The 24,816-nt window shown below is 36.5% G+C and overlaps 5 protein-coding genes across 9 annotated transcripts; 1 reads left to right on the top strand and 4 right to left on the bottom strand.

The window, feature by feature from the left end:
• Positions 1-369: 369 nt before the first annotated feature.
• On the bottom strand, positions 370-2,819 carry LOC113717606 (14-3-3-like protein GF14 iota). The gene is made up of 7 exons (XM_027242361.2): positions 2,522-2,819; positions 1,774-2,080; positions 1,524-1,611; positions 1,298-1,407; positions 1,057-1,205; positions 775-827; positions 370-685 (listed from the first exon to the last, which is right to left on the bottom strand). Exons 1-7 carry the CDS (start codon positions 2,592-2,594, stop codon positions 680-682), a joined length of 786 nt encoding a protein of 261 aa, XP_027098162.1. The 5' UTR covers positions 2,595-2,819; the 3' UTR covers positions 370-679.
• A 788-nt stretch (positions 2,820-3,607) lies between these two features.
• Positions 3,608-6,108, top strand: LOC113718891 (putative pentatricopeptide repeat-containing protein At1g26500). Its single transcript, XM_027243818.2, has one exon. The coding sequence runs from the start codon at positions 4,243-4,245 to the stop codon at positions 5,776-5,778; it is 1,536 nt and encodes a 511-aa protein (XP_027099619.1). The 5' UTR covers positions 3,608-4,242; the 3' UTR covers positions 5,779-6,108.
• Positions 6,109-6,360: 252 nt separating this feature from the next.
• LOC113718890 (probable methyltransferase PMT5) lies at positions 6,361-12,255 on the bottom strand. 3 transcript variants are annotated; one of them, XM_072072314.1, is made up of 10 exons: positions 11,865-12,255; positions 10,710-11,622; positions 10,360-10,489; positions 9,948-10,188; positions 8,918-9,143; positions 8,526-8,682; positions 8,089-8,390; positions 7,410-7,547; positions 6,949-7,152; positions 6,361-6,743 (listed from the first exon to the last, which is right to left on the bottom strand). In XM_072072314.1, the coding sequence occupies exons 2-8, from the start codon at positions 11,207-11,209 to the stop codon at positions 7,451-7,453; spliced, it is 1,653 nt and encodes a 550-aa protein (XP_071928415.1). In that variant the 5' UTR covers positions 11,210-11,622; positions 11,865-12,255; the 3' UTR covers positions 6,361-6,743; positions 6,949-7,152; positions 7,410-7,450. The 3 variants fall into 3 exon arrangements, with proteins under 3 accessions (XP_071928415.1, XP_071928414.1, XP_071928413.1); XM_072072313.1 differs by having other exon boundaries at positions 7,410-7,542; positions 8,526-8,679; positions 11,865-12,253; XM_072072312.1 differs by having other exon boundaries at positions 7,410-7,542; positions 11,865-12,253.
• A 3,181-nt stretch (positions 12,256-15,436) lies between these two features.
• On the bottom strand, positions 15,437-18,104 carry LOC113717911 (protein KTI12 homolog). The gene is made up of 2 exons (XM_027242757.2): positions 17,947-18,104; positions 15,437-16,742 (listed from the first exon to the last, which is right to left on the bottom strand). The coding sequence occupies exon 2, from the start codon at positions 16,699-16,701 to the stop codon at positions 15,796-15,798; it is 906 nt and encodes a 301-aa protein (XP_027098558.1). The 5' UTR covers positions 16,702-16,742; positions 17,947-18,104; the 3' UTR covers positions 15,437-15,795.
• Positions 18,105-19,191: 1,087 nt separating this feature from the next.
• Positions 19,192-22,780, bottom strand: LOC113717788 (uncharacterized). 3 transcript variants are annotated; one of them, XM_027242599.2, is made up of 9 exons: positions 22,559-22,780; positions 22,228-22,445; positions 21,635-21,749; positions 21,275-21,364; positions 20,922-21,095; positions 20,687-20,806; positions 20,258-20,368; positions 19,666-19,747; positions 19,192-19,565 (listed from the first exon to the last, which is right to left on the bottom strand). In XM_027242599.2, exons 1-9 carry the CDS (start codon positions 22,697-22,699, stop codon positions 19,501-19,503), a joined length of 1,116 nt encoding a protein of 371 aa, XP_027098400.1. In that variant the 5' UTR covers positions 22,700-22,780; the 3' UTR covers positions 19,192-19,500. The 3 variants fall into 3 exon arrangements, with proteins under 3 accessions (XP_027098400.1, XP_071928418.1, XP_027098401.1); XM_072072317.1 differs by lacking the exon at positions 19,666-19,747; XM_027242600.2 differs by lacking the exon at positions 19,192-19,565 and having other exon boundaries at positions 19,678-19,984.
• Positions 22,781-24,816: the final 2,036 nt, after the last annotated feature.

Here is a 24,816-nt window from a genome sequence, read left to right on the forward strand (position 1 = left end):
TTTAATAGCAAGAATTGATGGATTAAAGTGGATGCTAAGCGGATTCATTTGACAGCAATTATTGTCGTTCGAAATGTTTATTGATTTTTATGAATTCGGTCGTGTCAACTTGTCAACAAATAGGTTACGAGTCTTATGACACGATATAAAAAGTTTGATGTTATTAACCCAAAAGTTTATTCCTACTATTTTAAAAGTAGGAATAAGCCTAATTTATGAGATGCGCTCCATATTTGTCCAAATTTAAATTTAAAAAAAAAAAAACTGAAACTTGTCCTCGTTTAATTTCTAAAATTAGTCGTTCTACCCGAAAAAAGAAGGGAAAAAAGAAGAAGAAGAAGAAGAAAAACAAAGAGCTGGTAAAGTAAAAGTGTAAAACAAGCTGTATGTTTTGCATATGTTCTGTCGGTAAATAATAATAATATAATCCTACGAAAAGATCAAGAGGCTGTCGAGGAGAACAGAAGACGCAAGCAGCAAGTAAAACAGGTAAAGAAACAACATGCAAGTAGACTGATCAAAATTTAGAGTCTTGTTGTCATCTTGATGGATCCAACTTCCAAGCAGATTGACAAAAGGTGATCATGCAATGCTTCTTGGAGAAATCTGAGTACACAGGTCACTGTGCAACTGCTCCAGAACAAATGACTTCAATGGTGTAAGGTTCTTTCTTATTCTGTCAATGCTGCAGAAATCGACCATGGTTAAATATTTCAGGAACTAAATAGAATTGGTTCAATTACGAGTCTAAAATGAATAGGGCTAACTACTAACCTCTTGAGCCTCTGCTGACTTGCTAGATTCTTCAGCTTTAGGGTTGTCCTCACCTGAAACAGGGAATATGAGGTTAGGCCTTGCTTTGCTAGAAACCACAACCCTTCCGATCTAATATGAGCAGCAATTACAAAACCATCGAGGTTCTCAGCAGCATTAAAAAAATGTTCAAAAGGACAATGCCGAGAAAGTGCTTCAGAAAATCAAAGGTACAAGTAAGCTGTGGCAGACAGTAAGTGTTGAATTCAATATTCAGGATATGTAATTAAGAAGATTTTGTACCTCCATCTTCAGGCAAATCAGAGGTCCAGAGAGTGAGATTGTCTCTCAACAGCTGCATGATTAAGGTGCTATCTTTGTATGACTCCTCGCTCAAAGTGTCCAGCTCTGAGATGGCCTCATCAAAAGCTTGTTTTGCCAAATGGCAGGCTCTTCAGGGTGATGCATTTATTTTTGTGTTAGTGAGACAGACTTAGATTTTTTGTCCAGGTCTTAATGAACGGAAACAGTATCATGAAATTACCTTTCAGGAGAATTCATTATCTCGTAATAGAACACAGAGAAATTCAAAGCAAGTCCAAGACGAATTGGATGGGTTGATGGGAGCTCCGTATTGGCAGTTGCAGAAGCAGCCTAACAATTACACGACAGAAAGAAGGCAAAGTAAAATGGATACTAAGTAAATTGTACAAGTGTGACAATAAGCAATCTGTTCATGAGTATAGGAAGACGATCAAAGTAAAGCTTGCCTCATAGCCCTTCAATGACTGCTCAGCGGCCTCTTTCCTCTCTTGATCAGTCTTAAACTCGGCGAGGTATCGGAAGTAGTCACCTTTCCTGTAACGAAATACAGTAGAAAATGGAATCAGGCTTATCAGGAGATCAAATGTATGCTGTGATTAAAAACTCCTACGATCAAAGGCGATCAACATAAGTAGCCTAATGAAGATGCCCTCAGGGAGGGAGGGTAATTTGCAGGATACGTTAAAACTGACTCACATCTTGTAGTAGAACACAGTGGCCTCTCCAGAGCCAGAAGATGGTATCAGATGCTTGTCAATGATTGTAAGAATGTCGCTGCAAATCTTTGAGAGTTCATCCTCAACCTTCTGGCGATAGCCTTTGATCAGCTTCACATTATGCTCATTTCCTTTAGATTCTTCCTTTTGCTCAATTGAGGACATAATGCGCCATGAAGCTCTCCGGGCACCAATAACATTCTTGTACCCGACGGACAGAAGGTTCCTCTCTTCCACAGTCAGCTCAACGTCAAGTTTTGCAACTTGCTTCATGCTCTCAACCATTTCTATACCACATCAAAAACAGAAACAAAATCAAATCCAAGCAAATCCGCGTTCCATTCAATCGATGAACCACAAATTAGATCGTTGGCCTATTGGATGACACAGTCCAGATCACATTTCATACTTCTGTGATAGTAGGAAGAGTGCCAATAAAACACTAATTCTAAAACACAGAATACAAATAGATCAATTTGGAGCTCACAAGAACTTTTCTTGGCTCAAAGACATTGCACATATTTGCCTCAGCCAGCAATAATAAAATGAGTTGGTAAGAACATTGACTTGTATAAAACAATTTCTCATTTTCACGTTGTTGCATGTATAGAAATGAAAAAAATTAAATTAAATTAAATGAACCAATCAATGAAAAAAATCAACTCGATATCATAAATTCATGTATGTACGATGATGAAGCAATCAATAATACAAGGTTAGCAGAAGACCTTCGTAACGCTCGGCTTGCTCGGCCAGTTTAGCCAGGTAAACATGAGTTTCTCTCTCTTTTTCCGTCGACATTTTGGAAAGCTCTGAGGGGATTACCGACGGGAAAGGATTGATCGCTGCTAATCAAGAGAATGCAAGTTACAAAGCTCTTCGTTGAGGAACAAACATATGGAGAGGGAGAGAAACTAACGAAGAGAGCGTGAGAAATGGAGGGGAGGTTAGAGCCAAGTTTATATATGCATGGAGGGGAATGGGGAATGCTTGGTGGTTGTTGGTTCGTGAGAAAGACCAGATCTCCATCGTCGGATCAGGAGATCGCATGCAAGATGGAGAGCTCCCAAAATTGAAGGCCAAACTACATTTAAGATATGTTCTTAACAAAATAAAGAAGTGTATTATACGAAATTAAGTAGTAGTACATTATTATTATAAAAAAAAAGAAGAAGAAGAAATTAAGTAGTACATTATTAAGGGAGAGGAGACACAGAAACACACACACGTGCACTTTTGCTCTTTCTTCTGAGCCTTCTGATTCTGAGGGAATCTCTCTCTGAGTCAGAATCCCAATCCGCAGCTGGATGCCTGCCACCATTGTTTTTCATTTTTATTCTGCCCTTTCTCAGGCATTTTCTTTATCTTCATCATTCTTTTTTTCTCCTTAAAGTGAAAAAGAAATTGAATTATTTTATTTTAGTTTATTTTATTTTACTCGCACATTTTGGACAATTATATTGGCCATTTTGGTTAATATTTAAACGCTAAGAACTTGTCTACTTTTTTTTTTTTGATAGTAAGCAACAATTTACTTTACACTTACTCCTATTCTTACTATAACCTATTTTAGGGAAGTTTAATTGAATCAATAGGAATTGAACCACCATCAGACCAAATCAAAATATGGACACACTTGATATGTATATCTTGTCAACCCAAAAAAGGAAAAAAAAGGGTCCATGAGTGGCTTCCTTTATTTCTTTTTTTTTTTTTTTTATCAAGGAAAGCTAAGCAGCTCAGTACATAGATATTAAACGCGGGGTGGTTACTCCAGCAATATCCAAGTTCATCCATCTCCGAATTATATTCGGTGAACTCTGTAAACGATATAACCCTGACTCTTTATTGAGGCTATCTTTACCTAAACAATCCGCACTATTGTTTCCTTCTCGCCAAATATGTAATATCCTTACCTCCCATTCCTTGTGTCTCCACTGATCAATTTGTTTTAGCAGATTAGAGTAAGGGCTTAAGTGAGGTGGCTTGTCCAGAAGCAAAATCGCTGCCTTTGAGTCTGTTTCGACAATCACTCTCTTATGTCCAACTTCCCAGGCCAACTGTAGTCCATGTATGATTCCCCATAGCTCCGCAGCAATATTCGAAGCCACTCCCAAATGCACCTCAAATGCCGTCCTTTATTTCTCACAACACCACCTTAAAAAAGACTAGTGAATTCTTTTTTCTCATGTTTCTGTATAAAATTTCCCTCTTTTCTTTCATACTTGTATAAGTCAGCCAGAACCTTCTATTTCTACCTAAGAAAATGGTCTCAACCTTCACTCTCCCCTCAAAACAATTATCATCCTGAACGCTATCTATGTTTCACGGATTAATTACCCTCAACAATTTTTTTTTTGTGTAGATTTTCTTTGTAAAAAGAAAAGGGTCTAAAAGTAATAAAAATAGCATTTGATTTTGTGCTCAGAGTTAAGAGTGATCAAACGAAATGCTCAGACCAAAAACCTTCCGTGAACCGCTGACCACTCTCCTCCTCTCCTTCCACCACCACCACCTGAGACCCTTAACCACCGCTGCCACCACCTCCACCGCCACAACTCTTCCTCATCCCACCAGTCCCATAACACCAGTAAACGAAGCCCACCTTCTCAGAGTCTGCACAATCCTGTACCAACAACAGAACTCCCCAGGCTCCAAACTCCACAACAGCCTCACCAGCACCCCTTTCCACCTAACCCATGAATTTTTCCTCCAAGTCTGCAACAAATTCCCATATTCATGGAGACCCGTCTACAAATTCCACCAATTCACCCAAAGCCAACCCCATTTTCACCACACCTCCATCACCTTCAACAAGATGCTTGATGTCGTTGGCAAGGCAAGAAACATAGACCTTCTCTGGAACTTGCTTCAAGAAATCGGCCGTCTTCGGTTGGTTACTACTAGAACTTATATCATTGCTTTGAAAGTGCTAGCTTCTGCTAGAGAATTAAAGAAATGCGTCGAGCTTTTCCATACTATGAATGGGCTTGGATTTGTTTGCAGTTTGGATACTCTGAATAAGGTAGTTGAGGCTCTGTGTAAGGGAAAACTTGTTTTGGAGGCTAATTACGTTGTAGTCAAGTTGAAAGATATTATTAGGCCGAATTGGATTACCTATAGGTGGCTGATTTATGGTTTTTGTGATGTGGGGAATTTGATTGAGGCCTCAAAGTTGTGGAATTTGATGGTAGATGAAGGCTTTGAGCCAGATATCGATACAGTTGAGATAATGCTGGAGACCCTTTTTAAAAATAATAAGTTTGGTGATGGGATGAAGCTTTTTCAGTCAATGAGGGTGAAGAGGATGGACGATTTGGGGGTGTCTACGTATCGGCTTGTGATCCACTGGTTGTGCAAGAAGGGGAAGTTGGGGGAAAGTTATGTGGTGTTTGAGGAAATGCGCGAGAGAGGAATTAAACCGGATAATGCTACGTTGGGGTCTATAGTTTATGGGCTAATGAGTAGAGGAAGGGTGAGGGAGGCTTATAAGGTTGTTGATGGGATCGAAGAACCGGATATTAGTGTTTATCATGGGATGATCAAGGGGCTTTTGAGATTAAAAAGTGCAAGTGAAGCAACACAAGTGTTTAGGGAGATGATAAAGAAGGGCTGTGAGCCAACAATGCATACGTATGTTATGTTGCTGCAAGGACATTTGGGGAGGCGAGGGAGGAAGGGATCTGATCCGTTAGTGAATTTTGATACCATTTTCGTTGGGGGGTTGGTGAAAGCAGGGAAGTCTTTGGAAGCAACCAAATATGTGGAGAGAGTGATGAATAGAGGACTTGAAGTCCCAAGGTTTGACTACAATAAGTTCTTGCATTATTATTCCAATGAAGAAGGTGTGATAATGTTTGAGGTGATGAATAAGAAGCTAAGAGAGGTTGGGTTGTTTGATCTAGCTGATATATTTGCTAGGTATGGGGAGAAAATGGCAACGAGGGATCGAAGGAGAAACAGAACAGTTGAGCCAATTGAATAGAGTTGAAAGAGTACGCTTTTTACTGGCTTGTTATGTGTAAAGGCCATTTCAGATTGTTCTTGAAGGTCAGGTTAGGAAAATGGATCTGGTACGGTGGCTTTTGAAAATATGTTGCCTGAACTACAATTCCCATTTTGCAGATGTGGTACTCCTTGTACAAAAAGAAATACCCCATTTCTGGCCAGCTTAAGGTCGCAGGTGGATCTGTTTCAAGAATCTGGCACAGCAATGGGCTTGTGTCCTATCCTGGTTGATGTAACCCCCACCTTTGTACAGAAATCCTATTGGCTTTAAATATACAAAAAATAATTCTTCTCTGCTCTTCCATCATATCTTTGGCTAGATGGAGAATTGTAGATGTATTTCCTCGAGGACCGGTTGCCCTGTCAATAGTTGCTGATCGTGAATTATTATAATTGATGTGGAATCATATACGCATACAAACTCGTTGAATCCATTATCAAAAAAAGAAAAAAAACTCGTTGAATATTAAAAATTATGGGCTGCCAAGGCGGTATGGATATGAACATAGCATCTGCAAAATGTAAGTCTTAAAATGGTTTAAAGACAAAAAGGCAAGTGTTGATGAAGACGTTGGATGAGGCTTTCGCATTTATAACATTGAATCTTACATTTCACTGCTTGTAGCATTCACTTTCACTCGTGGAAGTTGTTCGTTACAAAAGACAAATCAAATTACAGAATCAATGAAGCAATATGAAACCACAAGGAGAAAAAATTAAGATGGACGAATAACTACAGATTTCTTTACCAGTGAGGGGGAAAAAGTGGCAAAAGAAAAGAAAAGGAAAAAAACTTTCTTTGGGCTGGGGGCTACCTCAGCAAACCTTCCTCTACTCTACAGCTTCCAAAATTGTCTGAGCCATCTTCTTGGGGGGGGCTACGTTTTGATCCATCGGAACACCAAGCAGATTCGTGTAATCAGCTTTTTTAAGGCTCACGCCCTGGTATACAATAAATAGGATATAATGGAAACACCATAGGAACTATTGAGTTGTAAAGAAAGACAGAAGATTGGAAAGCGGACAAAAAACATTGTTCTATGGCTGCGCCCGCACGGCAATTCAGATGCTTGATTGGGCACATGCGTAAAAGCTTGACAAGAAAAACTCATTATTGAAAAAGGGAAGAGATCAAAAGAGGACTTACCAGATCTTAAAAACGCCTGGACGGTAAGAATACTGGGATATCTGTACCAGGTATTCATTTTCTTAGAAATGGCTTTTGGCATAAAAGTAAGCGCTGGTCACTGCCGTTCTCAAGATCAATTACTCTGGCCTCCCAGCGAATCTGTATAGCTAGACTACGTGCTTTTTCTATGGGGCCCAATTTATCAGAAAGAATAACCCACCCCTGCAGCAAGCAATTATTGTACATTATATATCAGTCAGTCACACAGTAGAATAGGAAAATATGGGCACACGAGCATACACACATGTATAGGTCGAATTTTCGTAGCTGTCTTTGAAATGTGAATGTGTATAACCATATATACATGTGGAATTGTAACTCCAAAGAAGCACTTCATATGTTAAACACAACCTCCATAAGAAATTGACTCGGTAGGACGTATAAATAGGCCTGAAAAAAAATCAGGGACATTTAGTTACCTCAGGGCGTAGGATACGGTCCATCTCAAATAGTAAATCTATCATACTGCATCCTTGTGAAGCAATGTGTGAGAGAAGGCCATTGGCATGAAGCAAGTCATACGTCCGAGGATATGTAGGAAATGGCTCACACCTGCACTAATAAAGAACATCATATAGACAAGGACATATTTTTAGAAATGAAGAACATGACCAGAAATTTTTGGACACCAGAACAAAGTAAAAACTGCATTAAAGATGAGATGAAGCAAAAATCCAGCTTGAACATGAAAATGATTTACTTTTTCCGGATTCAGTTTCCACCAGACTGTGGAAACGGAATATGTTTTCAGTAACTCTTGGATTGTCATAGGAATAATTTTTCCTATCATCTACAGTGCATCAGCATGACTTTCCGGATATACCGAACATTTTTCACCTCATCATTGGAGATGAGTTGACAAAACTCAATATTGAAATCCAAGAGTACTAAATCATCCCATATATTCAGAAATGATAGTAAGTTCAGGCAAAATTTTCAACAAGTATCTAAGTGCTCTTAAAATTCAGATTATACCAAGCCTTCTTTAGGACAACTTGGTTTTCTATGTATCTAAGATAGCCACAGCAGTGCTATAAAACTATCATTTGATTTTTAGATCAAATAGTTTTTACCAAGAGTCCTGTCCTAAAATCTTACCAGTCATGCCAGACACCAGCAAAACCCTGATCAAGGATGAGAGCTAATGTATCTTGTGCTCCCATTGGCACAACATTCATCACCCAAACTGATTTCCTAGCTTCGAGTAATACAGCATTTAGACCCCCAAAATGAGCATTCATGTCCATCACATTACGAACCATATTGTATGGAGCTAATGGATCTTCATCACCCGGCCTTTTTGGATGATCAGAAAATATCAAAGGAGAGAGCAGAGTCCAATAGTTTCTCAAAGAAGCTCTCCAGAATTCCAAGTCTTCAAAAAAATCTTCAGGATGAACTCCTGTTAGAACAGATTTATCAATAAATTGAATATTTCAAAACTAAAACATAGAAGGTCCCTGTAGAATAAAGTACATGGATATAAGTAATAAAAAATTGCATAACAGCTACAAGATCATATTGGTATAGCACTTTCCATGAATTTCAAGTTTTGTGGAGCTTAGAGAACCAGAAGATCTGTTTTGAATGGGATTCCAACGCTTGCTGTTTTTTCCATTTATGCAGTGTGACAGTGGGTGGTAATATGGCTGGGTGTCCTCTCCTTTGCAAAGAGGTACTTTCTTCTGCCTGCTATATTGAAGAACCAAGAAATATTGAGAACAAATAAAAAAATTATAAAGGGTTAGGGAGAATGAAAGTTTATGATTTGTTCTTAGGGGCAAAAAAGGAAGGCTGGGGTGGACAAAGGAGGGAAAATTTCCATTGGACAATTATAATAAGAAGCAAACACTTCCAAAGGAAGATCTATCCAATACTTGAAAAGCATGATTCCAGGATGTAAAATCAGCTTTATGATTGACCTCACCTTGATGTGTAGCATAAAGCATCGGTAGTCTTCTGCCAGATGAATGTTTCTTCTTGCTCTGCTAACAAATTCCAACAAACGTTTTGGGCAAATTCCTCAATTGGAGTTGACATGCTTCCTTTTTTGGGATTCACAGAACTTCCATACTGCCTGCTAATTTGTGAGGTTAAAACAAAGTAACCTCCAGGCTTAAGCATACGATCAACTTCGATAAGAAACAATCCATCTGAATCATGAGAAACCATTATATAAATGAATGCATATTCGCAAAAGATCATATATCAGTTACTAATTGTGTAAATGGATCAATTTATAAGTAATTTCATATACAAAAGGTACATGATACCATTTTGCACACACTTCTATCAAGCTTAAATCTTGGAGCTTTCCCATTTGAGTTTACACTTCATCCAAAGCGACTATTCTTCCAAGCACCCTAAAGCATAAACATTAAAATACAAATTCCAACCAACCGTTTTGCACCTCAGAGGAAAGGTTGCAGTGACATGTTTTTCTTCTAAGACTAAAACATAACTCAAGATTTAATACAATTCATTCTGCATCAAGCTCTAATGCTTCCACCAAGTAGAATGTCCCCAGCTAAGTAGAGAAAAAACTATGATAAAATTTGCTCTCCAGAACTTTTAAATTTGTAGTCCTAATTCCGTGTACAACTCTAAATGATACGTTTCAGCTACAAAGTTTAGAATATCTGAGTAAAACAATAGCATCAAGTCAAGCAGCAAGAGACCAGAGAAACTGCCAAAAAAGAAATCCCAGTTGTGTTGTCCAGTTATCTTAATTTCTGAACTGAGGATGCATAAAGCTAAAACAATAACAGACACCGAGAATCATAATATTAGTCAGAAGTGTAATAGAAAGATCAGAGTATATCTCTGTACAAGCAGTTAAGTCTGTTTCAGTTAAGACAGATGACAGAAAAAACGTTGTCCTCCAAATAAGCCAAAATTAACCCCATACATTATATCATGGCAAGTTGCTAAAAGAAAATTCCAGGTTGCGGTGTTACCTTTATCATCCCACACAATACCACACTGAGAACAGTGAATCATGTCATATGCTAGTGATGGAAACGGAAGTTGTCTTGAAATGAAGTTGCCAATAATCGCTGGAAGACCTCTCTCAAGGGCTAATTGGACTTGGCTACCCATCAATTCATATGCTGCTACACAAACAGCCATTATATTGAGGGAGAGTAAATGAGACCCAAAGCTTCCGAACCCACATCCAATATCTAAAACAGTGCGAACCTGCAATTTAGCAGAATGAAACTGTTAAACACAATAAGAAGTCTGCTATGATCTTAGATAGCTATAGTTGCTATTGAGAAAGATGGATAGAAGTTCAACAAATGCTAGTCCCTCAAAGGAAAGAGAGAGAAACCAAAAGGAAAATACATTCATCATAAAAGCAAGACTTACACCAGCTTGATGGAATTCAGTATCACTAGTGAGTCCAATCATTTCTGCTATGAGGTGGGAATAGTCTTGGACATCATCAGTCCCATCATCCGAGTGAAAAGAAATTTGATTTTCTTCAACTAACATTAGCCTAGAAAAGTAGCAATAGATCAAATCTAAGGAAACAAAAGCAGACAACAGCAGCAATATCAAGACAGAACTCAAATTTGATGTTTGTGCGACACACTGCAAATAAAGGTCTGGTTAAGTTGCTAATCAGATCATTGTGTGACAATGCAATAGCATCAGCTCAACAAGGTACTAAATTTAACAGCTTCAAAGCTTTATGAATATTGATAGATAAAAGTTACCTCTTTGTCCTGGTACCAGATGAAAGAAACTGGTCTTTGGACAATTTCACATTTGCACTCCAAATCACATCCCTCCCTGTAGGCCAATTCAAAGGAATTTTGTAGTCCTTGGGAGGACGAACCAAACAATGCTGTCTATCTTGCAACACTTCACAATGCCGATCAAACTCCTCCCCATCTTTAAATCCAGCTAGCAAATTTGCAGATACATTGTAACAAGGCACATAGTTTTCTCTATCCTTTCCACAAAGACTAACTTCTATCCTATTAGCCCCAGCAGAAAGAGTCCTCAATTCCAGATAATCATTGGTTGCTTGCTGTTTTAACTTTCTGTAGGTGTCAGATTTTGCCACAGAAGTCACAGATTTCAAGGCACTTGAAGAAGAAGACCCCAATAATGCAACTAGCAAAAGGACAATCACAACACATAAAAGCAACCAATTAAGTGGTGGTCTAGGCCCAAAGACGATAGAAATTTTCTTAAACCAAGGGCTTCTCATATCCAAGTTTTGCTAGCCCTTCTATCAAAAATGCTGAAAAAAATTTTTACTCCACAGAATTATTGCTTCAGTTTAAATCTCCTCGACCTACGACAACAATGCCCTATCATCAGATACAATCTCCTACATATATTTCCTGATGAAAACCAGGCAATTCCAACTAACATTGGAACAACTCAAAGTTTGAGCCTCCTTTAAACCATAGAAATTACAAATCAGTCCTATTCCTCTGATCAATATACCGGCAGCAATGAAGGAAACCATACCACAAAAACCAACCCCAACGCCTAATTCAATACCAATTTCCACTCCTCCAACCAAGAAAAACAGGAAATATGCCAACCAAGAAAAGAATTCTGACTTCTCGACCAACGAGTATCCCAAAATTCAACAATTTCACCTCCCAGATCAACCTGCAAAACCGCACAAATTATCACGAAACCGCCCAAAAAAAGGAACTTTATCAAGTTAACAACCACAATTAAAACCCATTTCCAGGACCCACTTCTCAAAGAAAGAGAAAATCAGATCCCAACCCAGATCAGATCCACAACCGACAATGCGAAAGAATCATCAGCAGGATTAAAACAGCAATGCAAACTTAAAATCAAGCAGAATTAATCAAAAAACGACAAAAGGTTCCATTCATTTTCACCTGGTCGTTAAACTTAACGTATATATTTGATTGATTGACCGTTGAGAATGCTAAGCAGAGTTGGGATTGGCCATTGACAAATGGTTTTTTGTGGGCTGCTCTGTTTTTCTCTTTCTTCTCTATTTTTGGGAAGAAATATAAATACAGTTACAGCCAACTGTTGTTCTTGCAGTAGTGGAAGTATATTTGCACTAGAGTTGTAGCATTTATTTTCAGATCCAAATACTCAGGCTCGCACAACTAGAGAGATAGATTACTAGAGAGACAAAAACAAAGGACTCATTTCATTTAATGAAAGTAGAACCATTGATGAATTTGAGAGATTGTTAGTCTTTTGTCTCTCATATTTACTTCTTAGCATCATCTTAATCTTACCTTTCCCCTATTGGAGCGTCTAGGGCCTTTTTTTAATATATATAATTTAGATTTGCTATTTTGGGTAGTGTGTGATATATATATATATATATGTCTATATATATATATTAAAAATATATATATATTATATAGAGAGAGAGAGAGAGAGAAAGGGTAGAATGTATATATTAGTGTTTATTAAAAAAAAAAATATACTTGTAAGGTACTCTTTGATTTACACCACCCAATAGTTTACATTCTGTTTGGATTGTAAGTTATTTGGGATTATTTGGGTTATTTTTACTGTAGCACTTTTTGTAATATGATGTATGTGAGATAAAAAGATATTGGGAAGATAAAAAGGTGTATTGAAAATTGTAAAGATGATGTAAGCAAATAAAATTAGGGAAATATGAAGCAATTCAAACAAACCTATCAGATCCATTACTCCATGTTTGAGTTTCAGGATGTTGAACTCATTACTCATCACGCTAGTACTCAATATTAAGATTGTCGATCCTACCCGTAAAGATTACCAATTTACCACTTTTGATTACTAATTTTTTTAATTTTAGTATAACTGGTAATGTCGATAAATATTATTTTCGGCACTATAGAATTTGCCATGTTTTAGTGGATCATGCCGTGTTTTGATTTTATTATGCTCGGTTGGATGATAAAGAGAAGGAATTGTAAGTAGAAGGTCATGGATTCAAAACCTTCTGCTTACCGAAAAAAATAAAAGAAAGAATAATAATATTACAACTAAAATAATTGAGAAATAATGGAATTTCTTCTTACTCATAGAACCAGTAAGCCGACCATTTTATGACAAAGTATTCTTCGGATGACGTAGGGATTTTCCTTTTCTTGTTTAGTTTTACTATTTGTGTATATTACTTATTTTTTATAAGTGGGATGAGGACTTGTTCAGCTAATTGGATTAATTAATGTTGTTAATTTAGGGCTTTATACCTGTATCTTGTTGCAGCTGTTGAATGTACAAGTGAACTGTGGCCTAACAACGGTCATGATGCCAATCGGGGGTTATATCAAAAGCAAAGTGATGATGATGTCCCAATCTTAATATATACATCTTTCTCATACGATAAGTATGATGTGACTATTTTATTTGTTTGGATTACAAAAATTGGCATTCTATGGGAGTCGTTTTCCGTTGTAATTGTCCATTATTAGAAGCCTAAACCACCCTGTTCATGGATGGATAATATATCTATCAATTTCAAAAGGAAAAAAGAAATGGACAGGAATATTGACAAGTGAAATTTTGGGTAGGGATATTGTAAATGGAATCAACTTGTGTTTCAACTATAATTCGCTCATTATTGGTAGATAATTGTGAAACCACTTATAAACAATTTACCGGTAGGATTAGATAAGGGATAATTTCAGAAACCTCTCCTGAGGTTTTTGACTATTTCACTGATCTCCATTCAGATTTTGAAAGTTATATTAACCTCCCTGAGATTTATTATCCTGTAACCTTTAGGTCAATTAAAAAATGATATTAGAAGAGAGAGATAATATGATTCCATTATTGCCTCTGATCTACTAAAATGTTTAATTAATTTAATACTAACCCAAACATTAAAGAAAACATTAGAATTTGCTATTTATCATCAGACATTAAATCACATATGGCATCAAAAATAGTATATCATTCTATATATTTCATTTAATGTAAGATCTAAATTATTTTTTTCAGTTGCAAATTCATTGTAAAACAAGATCAATAACAAATAATTAATAAAAATTTATAATCAAAATATTACAAAGAGCGAGTTTTAATACCATGAAAAACTCAATAACTAACTTTTATATGTTGACAATAATATTTATGATATTAAAATTTGTTTTTTGTAATATTTTGGTTGCAAATTTTTTGACTATTTGCTGTTGATCGTATTTGACAATGGATATGCAAGTGAAAAGAATAATTTGGATCTTATATTAAGTGAAAAATATAAAACGATACACTATTTTTGATGCTATATGTGATTTGATACCTAATGATAAATAACAAATTTTAGTGTTTTTCTTGAATTAATTAAATAATATAATAGAAGAGGAACAATGATGAAATCATATTATCTCCTCTCTCCTAATATACTGTTTAATTATTAATTGGGTCTAAATGTTACAAGATAATTAAATTCAATCGAGGTGAGTATAATTTTTTAAAACCAGGAGAAAGACCAGTGAAATAGATAGAAACCTCACAGGACGTTTCTAAAATTATCCCAAGTTTTGATCTATTTAATGGCGCATGACAAAATGATAACACTTGCTTACTTGTCACCTCTTTTCTTCTTCCACTTGTCACTAGCAGTTGCTTGGTATTTATTTTTTTCCATCGGCTTTCGATCCGGTTCTGCTACATCCGACAGATAAAGAATGTGCTGTACCGAGCTTTAGCCGTCCATCATTAATCATTGAAATTCTGCAGAATAGATTGCTGTCTTGAAAAAACAATTCAAAAATCAATGGCCCGATATCACTTTAGTTTTTACTAATTGATTAATCATTCAAAATCAGAAGAATAGATTGTTGTCTTGAAATATCAATGGCCAATATCACACTGAGGACATAAAATAATTCGGGTCTGATGACCCACTCGTTTCATCTTTGTGAACCAACACCACCAACGGCAATGAATGAACAGAAAAATACTCTGCTAGCACAGAACTTCACAGGATGGACAGCAGCACCAACCCCCCCACAAGAAACTAGGTATTGTTCGATTTGGGATGATTTTCCTTCAAATCACAGCAACACTAATGCTGCAACTAAATGCATTCGTCAAGGGGAATGATGGTTTCTGGGTTGGTTGGTTCAACAAATCCGCACCAGTCTAACACATTTTAAGTATAATTTAACGTATTAAGGAACTTTGATGCCTGATTGGTCACTTTCTGCAAGAAACTGGGGTTTAACTCTTTCGTTAGCTGCAGGTAATCCGGCTTCGCCAGCTCAGACTCCAAGAAGACCCAAAGGCAAATGAGCTGTGCCATGTATAATACGGCATATTTAGGAGACCAGCAGCAAAGTTGTGTAACACAAATAGAAGTATATAGTCAGTGTCTATAGGGACAAAATGGGGGAAAGAAAAGTACAAATAAGGGGGCTACGAGTCAATAACACAGTACAAGATTATGCCAGGTGATTAGGTGAAGTTGCACAATAAATCACATTCCCCGTTCCCAAAATATGATGACACCCATGTATGCATGCATCGCTTTCATACAGCCCAAATCTTAGAAACCGTTACACATATTTTTATTGTCACAATCCATAGAAAACCTATTGGAAACTCTGAAGAATACATCTTTTTGACAGGATCTTCTGTCTTGCAGCTTTCAGTTATCTAGGGTGCAAAACCCAATAACCAGCTTCGTGATTACAAATAACTAAAGCAAACGCACCTATGAAGGTATCTTCTGACCTCTGTTTATATGGAAAATGGGAAATACTGTTAGGCGCCACGAAACAATTTAACCAACCCAGGCTCATTTCTGAAGTTGTCTAAGAGATTGATTATATGCCAGTTACTTCTTCATCAAGCACCTAACTCTCTATTCAAATAATCCGCAAACATCCTCTTTGCACTATCAGCATCGGAAGGTGGAGGAGGACCACTTAAACTTGATTGTCCTGTTAATTTTATGAAAGTTCGCCGCAGCCTACGCAACTCAGGTAATCCAACTGATCTTCCTATGTGGATGTTCGGTAAATCTGCCCCGAGCGACACGCTGCTGATAGGACCACCCATTGCTTTGGACTGGGCTTCTACTATGACATTGATCACTCCTTGTGTAGCCTTGTCCATCTCATAAAGAGAATTAGCCTCTGACGACCGAGCATTCTGAGTTGCAATTGTTGGCTGTAAAATTTTAACATCCCTAGTTTTTGAGTCAACCTTTTTTGTCAAGTAGGAAACAGCTTCTACCATAGCATCAGAAGACTTTTCAATTCCGTCTCTAGAGGGCCATAGCTCGAACAATGGCGAATCCCACCGATTTCTTCTATCTGGTTTCTCAAACCTCCTAACCAAATCTTCAATGATTCTATCATCATATGATGGTTCTTCTCTCTCCCGGCGCTCTTGATTCCATTTTCTACAGCAGGGCTCCTCAACATCACAGAAGAGCACACAATATCTAATTCCTGTTGCACGGGCCAAACACCATAGCTCGTATCTGTAACCCTTTATGCTGTTTAAAGAATCCACTATTATGATGGTATCTTTGGACACAGATCTATCGACTTCAGATCTAAGTACCCCCCTCAAATTCTTCTCAGCAGTCATGTTAGCATAACTTTGATTGCGATTAAGATGAAATGCAGTTTCATCAATAATCCGGACAGAAGGCTTTGATTCTGTGTCTTTAAGAGCTTCAGCCAGGCAACTAGCAGCAGTTGACTTCCCACTACTTGGTTGACCACATATAACAACCAATGCCATCCCAATAGAAATGGACGTGCTTCACTTGTCTTTTCCTGTATCTGTTCAAAATAAAAGAGTACATTCAAGTAAAATTGCATGCATTAAGGAAGTTCCACTTACAAGTTTACACAGCTTGGAAACAAGAAGAAGACTATATACTAGAAAATAATGCTTTTTTCTAACAATAGGATCTCAAACTTGGGGTGAACTAATAGCACCTACAACAGTCAGCACCTAACAATCTACAGTTCATAGGACGAGACTCGAACTCCTGATGGGTGTACAAACCACACTTTCAGAAACACTTCCAGACAAAGCTCCCTTTTCTCACAGTACACAGTATTGATCAGTTATAGCGTCACTTCCAACCCCCCTTCTCTCCCCTCACCTCCAAACCTCCCAACCTTCCAAAAAAATAAACTACATTTCATCCCGAGAAGCAAAAGGAGTTTCTTGCATTCAAATGACTTGACGCTTAGAATATCTCCATACAAGAATGTTGTGTGAAGTTATGACCTGCATACACTCACATTCTCAAGGGTCCTTCAACGTGTTTCCTGTATCAACTATAAGTTATATCTCTATCATTTATCCATTAAATCATAAGAGAATTTATATAAAAAAAAAAAAAAAGATGCGCTGTGTTCTTGGACCGTATTGTCAGCTAAAATCTTACAATGATTTAGTAACTGCTCCCCTATGTCAATTCCCTTTATCAAAGACATGATAGTATGCCTCCATTTTTTATCACCTCTACTTCACACAACACCTTTGGCAGTAAAAATTCAGAAAGAATTTACGTCCTCAAAAAGATCGTAGAACAATCCAGAAGTCTACTACAACATTATTCATATTTAACTAATCAAATACATACTCTTTACCCCAAAAAAAAACTTACTAAAATGTTAGAGAAAATATGCAGTACAATTTTTCTAGTTTCATGGCACATGGGATTTTTCTGTTCCTGTTATCTCCCAAAGCAGGGGATTGGTAAACAAGAAAGAAAGTACTTCAAAATATTCAGACACAATTCTAAAATTAAAACACTTTGCATTCAAAGCACAGAGCATTAAACTTGATTTTAACCTTCTTTTCCAAAAAAGAAAGAAATTTTCAGATATGTATTCAAATGACATTCTATCAAGCATTTGGTGGGCTATATCATAAAAGCTGAAAAGATTCTCAGCAAAGAGAACGAATGAAATACTACAATCACTAATGAGGTAAATAAAATATGACGGATGAGAATAGTAGATTCTATACCAGGGGTTGCAGCGGCCCTCAGGGAAATCAGTCTAACACCGGCATCAGCCCGCAAGGAGGTGGTCTTGGTTGAAAAAAGAAGGGCAAAAAATGGGCACGGCCCTCAAATTATTAACCTTATAGATATTTAGCCCTCCAATTATTAAGTGTATAATTTTTGTCCCTAACTTGTAAAAGGTACATTTCTCACCCTTTTGATTAGAGATAATTTTAAAAACTTCCTCTGAGATCTTTGTTAATATCACTTGACATTCTTAAAGTTTTAAAAATATTACTAACATTTCCTAAAATCATATTTTTTGTAACGATCTCAACCTTGTATCATTAAAATATATTTTTCTCCCAATTCAACCTTTTTTTTGTTGTCTTATATTGATTTTCTACCAAATTGATTACAATATAAGATTTATATTATTTACCTAAAAATTTTCTATTCCATAATTTTTTGCCTAAAAGTTGTTAAACTAGCAAAGGTAATTTTGCCAATTCATATGTTATGATAGTGATTAATGGTCCCATTTCACTGGTATGGGTGTTAAGTAATATTCCTAAAACTTGAAAGATATCAAGTGATATTATCATAAATCTCAGGAATGTTTCTGAAAGTATCTTTGGTCAAAAGGGTGGGTGGAGAGTATATCTTTTACAAGTTTGAGAGGTAAAAATATGTATTTAATAGTTGAATGATCAAAATTTGACTGACTATACAGTTTGAGAACAATTTAGATTTTTTACCCAAAAAGAAATAGTTAGCCGATGAGTTCTAAAATTTGATTCTTTCAATTTCTATGCCACCGGATCCTAGGAAGCGTTGTGTAGACGCGTTCTTTTGAGAAAACGGAGAGGCATTATCCCGAGTCCTATCCTAAAAGCGCAAAGAGAAGAAAATTTAGCACGCGTTTCTTAAGTAACTCTGAGCGAGACCCACCAATTTGAAGAATGTGCCCTGAGCAATAAAACAAATTTTTTTGTCTCATAATTATCATTATCATATTATTCCATTATCACAGATTACTGTAATTATGTAACTATTGAAAATAAAACATAATTTTCAAGTGAAATATTTTCCATATATATTTTCCACTGCTTGATGAGCCGTGATATTTTGGACGCAGGCAGGCTAATTCCAACAGCTCTGGATATTATTACTTGGAGAACAGTAGCTATCCAAAGAAAGATGGTTTGCTACGATGACTTTTGTTACTCGGGGGCTTTTGGGCCACTGAAGTTGATACCAAAGAAAGATTTGAGAACATTGCATTATTGACTTTAATTTCAGTATTAAGACAAATAATCGTTAACAAAACTTTGTTAAAAATCTAATATTACACCCACTCCGTCAGCCAAAAAAAAAATAATAATAATATTACACGCCGCAGAAATACTACTACATATAAAGTTAATATAGAGATTACAAGATCCTGTATGCTATATTCCTGAAATTGAGCCAAGCAATGAAAGCAAGGATTGATGGTTTAACCAGTTTTGACCCCTATTGCTGCTGCTCTGTAGTTCAACTTTTGATTTGAAACTCTGATTTGAAATTTGGCCAAACTAATAGTTGTCGACAGTGCAAGCTCTTAAGGAGTCATAAAGAACTTCTTCGTTTAACAACTTACCTGCAAAGAGAACACAAGTCATTACCAAAACACAAAACAATGTCCATTTAGTTTAGGCAATAAAAGTTGGGGGGGGGGGGGGGTTGGGAAATGTTTCAACCTATGAACACTATTTTGTTTAGTTGACTTTCATCTGTTCTCCATTTGCGAGCTGGAACAATCTCGTAGATTTCCCTCACAGCCTGCAAATATCAAAAGGCAGAAAGATAATCCCCTCAAGCTTAACCAATGACTGCCCAGATAATTTCGTGGATAGTCATCATTCAGAACAAACAGGCGAATCCAGCTGCCATGGTGTTTGGACAGTTGCGCAATTACATGCAGCCATTAGCCTGCATATGTACTAGAAGCTGTTTGATCCCTTGACAATCAGGTTTGCCAAGCAAGCTAGTCAATTCATGTCAACATGGGCAGTTATGCTGGCGGAGATGAGCCAATTGTTAGCAAAGCTACAAGTTCCTAATCAGCATTGTAAATTCAATCGGCGTTTTAGCTAAATTTTATGCTCTCTTTTACTATTTGCAACTCCAATGGCATTTATATCCTAGCCATTTTTTTTAATCAACGTTCTTCTCTTCTGCAGAAAGAGGTTATGAAAGCAAAAGCAGAAACGTTGTAACCAACATTAAAGTCTGCTTTCCAGCAGGTAAAGCATTTAGATTTGCATCTCATGCATTAAAGTAAAAGTGTACCTGCAAAGTATGAAGTTGATCAGAGTTTACTATGCTTAAAACCCCTTTGCAACGATAAACATCCATGCCATATTTTTTATCCCAAAGAATCTCCTCTAGCCACATCCGAACCTTGAGAAACGACAGGAGAAAATTGGTATCAAGGACCACCCTTTTGGAGGAAGATATGTAACCACAAGGTAAGCCAACTATTAGTGCAATGTAAAAGCAAGAAAAAGAAGGCATAAGAATGAGTAATTAATACTCTGTATAAAGATGAAAAAAGTCAAACATTTTGAGAAATATTTCCTAATTTCAATCCCTACTGGATGAAGGGTTCTTTTAAACAGAAAAGAAAGGAAAAAAAGGATAGAACCATAATCAAATAATAGGAACATGTATGGACCTCATCAAGATCCACCAGTTACATTGACAATCTTTTTAAAGTACCTTGTCAAGATCTATCTTCTTTGGCTCACAGATACACAAGGTTCTCACACCAGAATCATGAAGTTCTCTGGTAGTCAGGGATTTGTTTTGTTCAAGCAGTGCTTCCAAATGAGCAACATGCTGAAATTAAACGAATCAAACAGGCAGATAGCACCATCAAATCAGTAACTGCCTATTAAAGAGACTGATGATATAATAATAATAATTAAAAAAAAGACTGAGAATGAAACTCAACTGAAGCATCATATGCCTGGCAGTCCAATATCTTGGATAATTCTACTTGACACCGTGTGGAACGAATGATACTGGCAAGGGAGTTGATATCATGTATCTCCTTCTCCAATTCCTCTAAAATATTTCCAGAATCATCAGCCATAACTTGATCGACTTTGTTAAGAATCACAACATCCTAAGAAAGCAACAGAAAGTAGAATCCTAAGTGCTATGATGCCATAATCCAAGCTAGACTAGTCACGAATATATGCAAATATGACTAAAGGAAAACATAAAAATTAACTTAGAAATGAAGAAGAAAATTTCCTCATATTGACATCAAATTATTTGAAGAAATTAAAGCGAAATCATTACCGCAAAAGCTATTTGTAAATATGCTTCAGGAAATGATGACGAATCACGATGCAAATTAAGCTGGTGACGAAGGTTTTTGGCATCGATAACCTATGAGATAAGCAAATTGATTATAACCGGAAAAAAAAAATCAATAATCCTTTGCTGGAATAGATCACCTCATTAGATGGAGGAGAACACAAACAGAAAATGGCAAGCAATCAACTAGCATAAAATGTAAATGTTTACTTTATTCCAAATTCATTTGCTCTCCAACAAGGACAGTCTGATAAGAAAGAAGAGCATGGCATCTATGTCTAGTTTATGTCTCTAGTAAAACTCTTATCATCGTATAAATCGAAGTCGGCCCATGAAACTCACTGTGATGATAGAATCGAGCTTAACAGCTGACTCGAGCTGATCATCCAACCAAAGAACAGATGCAAGAGGAGCAGGGTTTGCCAGCCCTGTGGTTTCCAGTAATATATGGTCAAGTCTGCATATAACATGAAAAAAAATTTTCAGACCATTAACACCCAGGAGTATACTTCATATCAATAAATGGCAAAACAAGCATACACTACTGGATGCTCATTGAGTTGGCTCCAAACTACAAATAAAACAAATGAAAAAGTATGGCAAGAGAACATATGCAGCATCTACCACCTCCGGTCACTAATGTTTTATGTTAATATTACACATTATCCTTCTTTTTCCTGGTGTAGTCTTCCATAATTAAATTTCTCTGCATTACTCATTCAATGGAGATAAATGCCCCCCAGAACCTTAAGACCCTACCCTTTTAAACCTATCAGTTCTAGCAAAATATTCTGTACTATAATTCTGAACATTAAAAAGGAGTTGCGTTGGCAATGATGAGTTGACAAGATTGTAAACGTGCATGTTTTCACAAAAGTAATCACCCATGCTTAGTATCAAAGACTACCCCGACCAAATGGAGTATTTGCATTGACCTTTCTTTTCTTTGAACAAGCTGCTCCAATGCTTGAACCAGACTGTGCTTAACAGTGCAACAAATGCAGCCATTATCCAGCTCCACCCACTCCTCCACCAGCCCACCTTCCTCTCCTTCATTAATCATTGCCCTTTCCACTCCGATTTCCTCCCCAAACTCGTTCAATATCACTGCTATCCTCTTTCCATGTTGGGTTTTCAATATATGATTCACCAACTGAAAAAATCAGCTCAAAAGAAAATTCCGCAATGACATTTTATCAAACACTTGTATATCATACTACAAAAATAGAATAAATAATTAAGCAGGCAAGAGAGAAACGGAATTACTGTGGATTTTCCCGCACCCAGATAGCCAGTGATAACGGTGACGCCAACTGGAGGGAAAGTATCTGACGGTTGCGAGATGACATGATCTACGGTGGCGGTGATCGCGACGGCGAGCGGTGGCTCGTCCTCGTCGTCTTCCATTTTTTGGGCTTTCCAACTGGGAGCTTGTTAGATGGTGAGAAGGTAAGAAATGGGGTGCTGGCCTTAGTGTTGGGCCTGAAAAAGGGAGTCTGTTCAAATAGACAGATTGAAGCCCATTTCAAGATAATTTATTGGGCTTGGATGTCTGTGAATGGTTTTGTAAATTGACCGGGAGTATTGGGCATCAACTGTCAATCAAAAGCAGCGTTTTGCACACCCAAGTATTTAGAGCGGGTTTGAATTGCTATTTTTTTAGGGCTTTTATAAAAAAATATATATTATAATAATTTGATGTATACGAGGTAAAATAGATAATTAAAAAATATGTCTATGAAAAATATAAAAATAAAATGCACATTTTTCTATAAAACAAGGCTTAAATAATTTATTTGATATGTAACTTGATCATAACAAACTGCCTAAAAACCTAAGGTTGGAATCCCTTTGATTAAACATTTGTCTTCTTATCACAAGTTTTTCAACTTGGTTCCTTGTTAATTAGTCAATTAGTATTTTTTTTAATGGAAAATTAAAGGGCTACTCAATCTAGATTTATAAGCTTGTAGCAGCTTGAAAGGAGTACGGAAGGAATAATAAAAATCTAGTAAACAACTTATAGCTGTACCTTGCTAAAGTTTATCATACTCCTATGTAATGATTAATCTACACCGGCTGTTACCTTAAAAAGGTTATTTATACTAAGAAGGTATGCTTTTCGTATGTTTTGTATTCCTCGCCGATGCTTTTAAAGTTGTTTTAATGTTTGGTTATTTTGTTGGACTATATCTCCCTTTTAAGGTAGATAATTTACACAACAAGTGCAAAAGACCAAAATAAAATATGTCTGATGCTGCTTTTGGTCTAATGACAACATAAACTTTACTCAACCTCTGAACATGATGAGGTGTGTAGAAAACAAAATTGATGAAACAGTTTACTTTTAGGTCGTGAACCCAACCCCCAACCCCTTCTCTCCCAACAAAAAACGGGGAGGATTAATCTTTCCTATACTGACAGCGTATATATTGTCAACGTTGGATAAATGACAACTGTACAAAATTTGAATTTAAAATTCAACTTTTGCATACATGTCATGAATACATGTCATGAATCTAACGATGATAGTGTATACACTATCAGTGTATATAAGATTTACTCGGAGAGAAAAACTAAATAAGAACTTTTCCAACTTGGTTGAGCCATTAATAAATCAAGAATCAAACATAAGTTAGGGACAATTTATTTATTTGTGGCGTTGAAGACGTACTGGAGGCAAAAGCATGCATGAAAGCGTAGTCGATCACGTAGAGCTTTCAGCAATGTAATCACCGAAGCGTTAAGCAATCCAGTTCTTGACTTCTCGATCGATGATAAACTACTATATGTAAAAAGCCTCTTCTCTATAGTTTAAATTAATCTCGCAGCTTTTTCATTCATGCACGGATATTATTAAGTTAATTGTTTTTTTGTTGCTGTCATTCCTATCCAAAGGCGTATGCAAATAAACACATACGCACATTTGCAGTTTCATTCCGTGCACGGATCTTGATTGCTCTATATTTCTTGTTTCCATCTCAACTGTCATACCGTTATCCATCTACACATCTCTTTCAATAAATTGTTAGAGATTGTCACTTACAAGAAAAGCTAGATATAATAAACTATAAACCACTAGGCTTTCCTATTCTTTTTTATCTTTTTACTTATTTATTTTTTATTCATTTTTTTTAAATGTAAGTGAAAGGTTTCAAACCCTTGATTTCTCATTTACGCTTTCTCTTCCTGTACCACCCAATACATTAGAAGTTTTCGAACTCTTAACTTCTCACTTATACTTTTTCGTCCTGTACCACCCAACACATTTATTTATCTCAAGCTTTCCTGTACTTCTATGTCGGATATAATTTGATATGGAAAATGTTTTTTTTTTTTGGTAACTTTTTCAGAAGGTTTCATATAGTCTTTAATTGTCACTCCATTATGTTGTAATGTTTCAAGTCAAATTAGTCGGTAAAGTTTATTATACTTTTAGGTTATGCAACACGTACGAGACTGAAGTTGGTTTTTTCCTCCTTGTTTTGAATGTGATTAATGAGTTCAGATGGCAAATTCAGAAT

Source organism: Coffea arabica, chromosome 11e, assembly GCF_036785885.1.
Source record: "Coffea arabica cultivar ET-39 chromosome 11e, Coffea Arabica ET-39 HiFi, whole genome shotgun sequence".
In the NCBI taxonomy this organism is placed as follows: domain Eukaryota; kingdom Viridiplantae; phylum Streptophyta; class Magnoliopsida; order Gentianales; family Rubiaceae; genus Coffea; species Coffea arabica.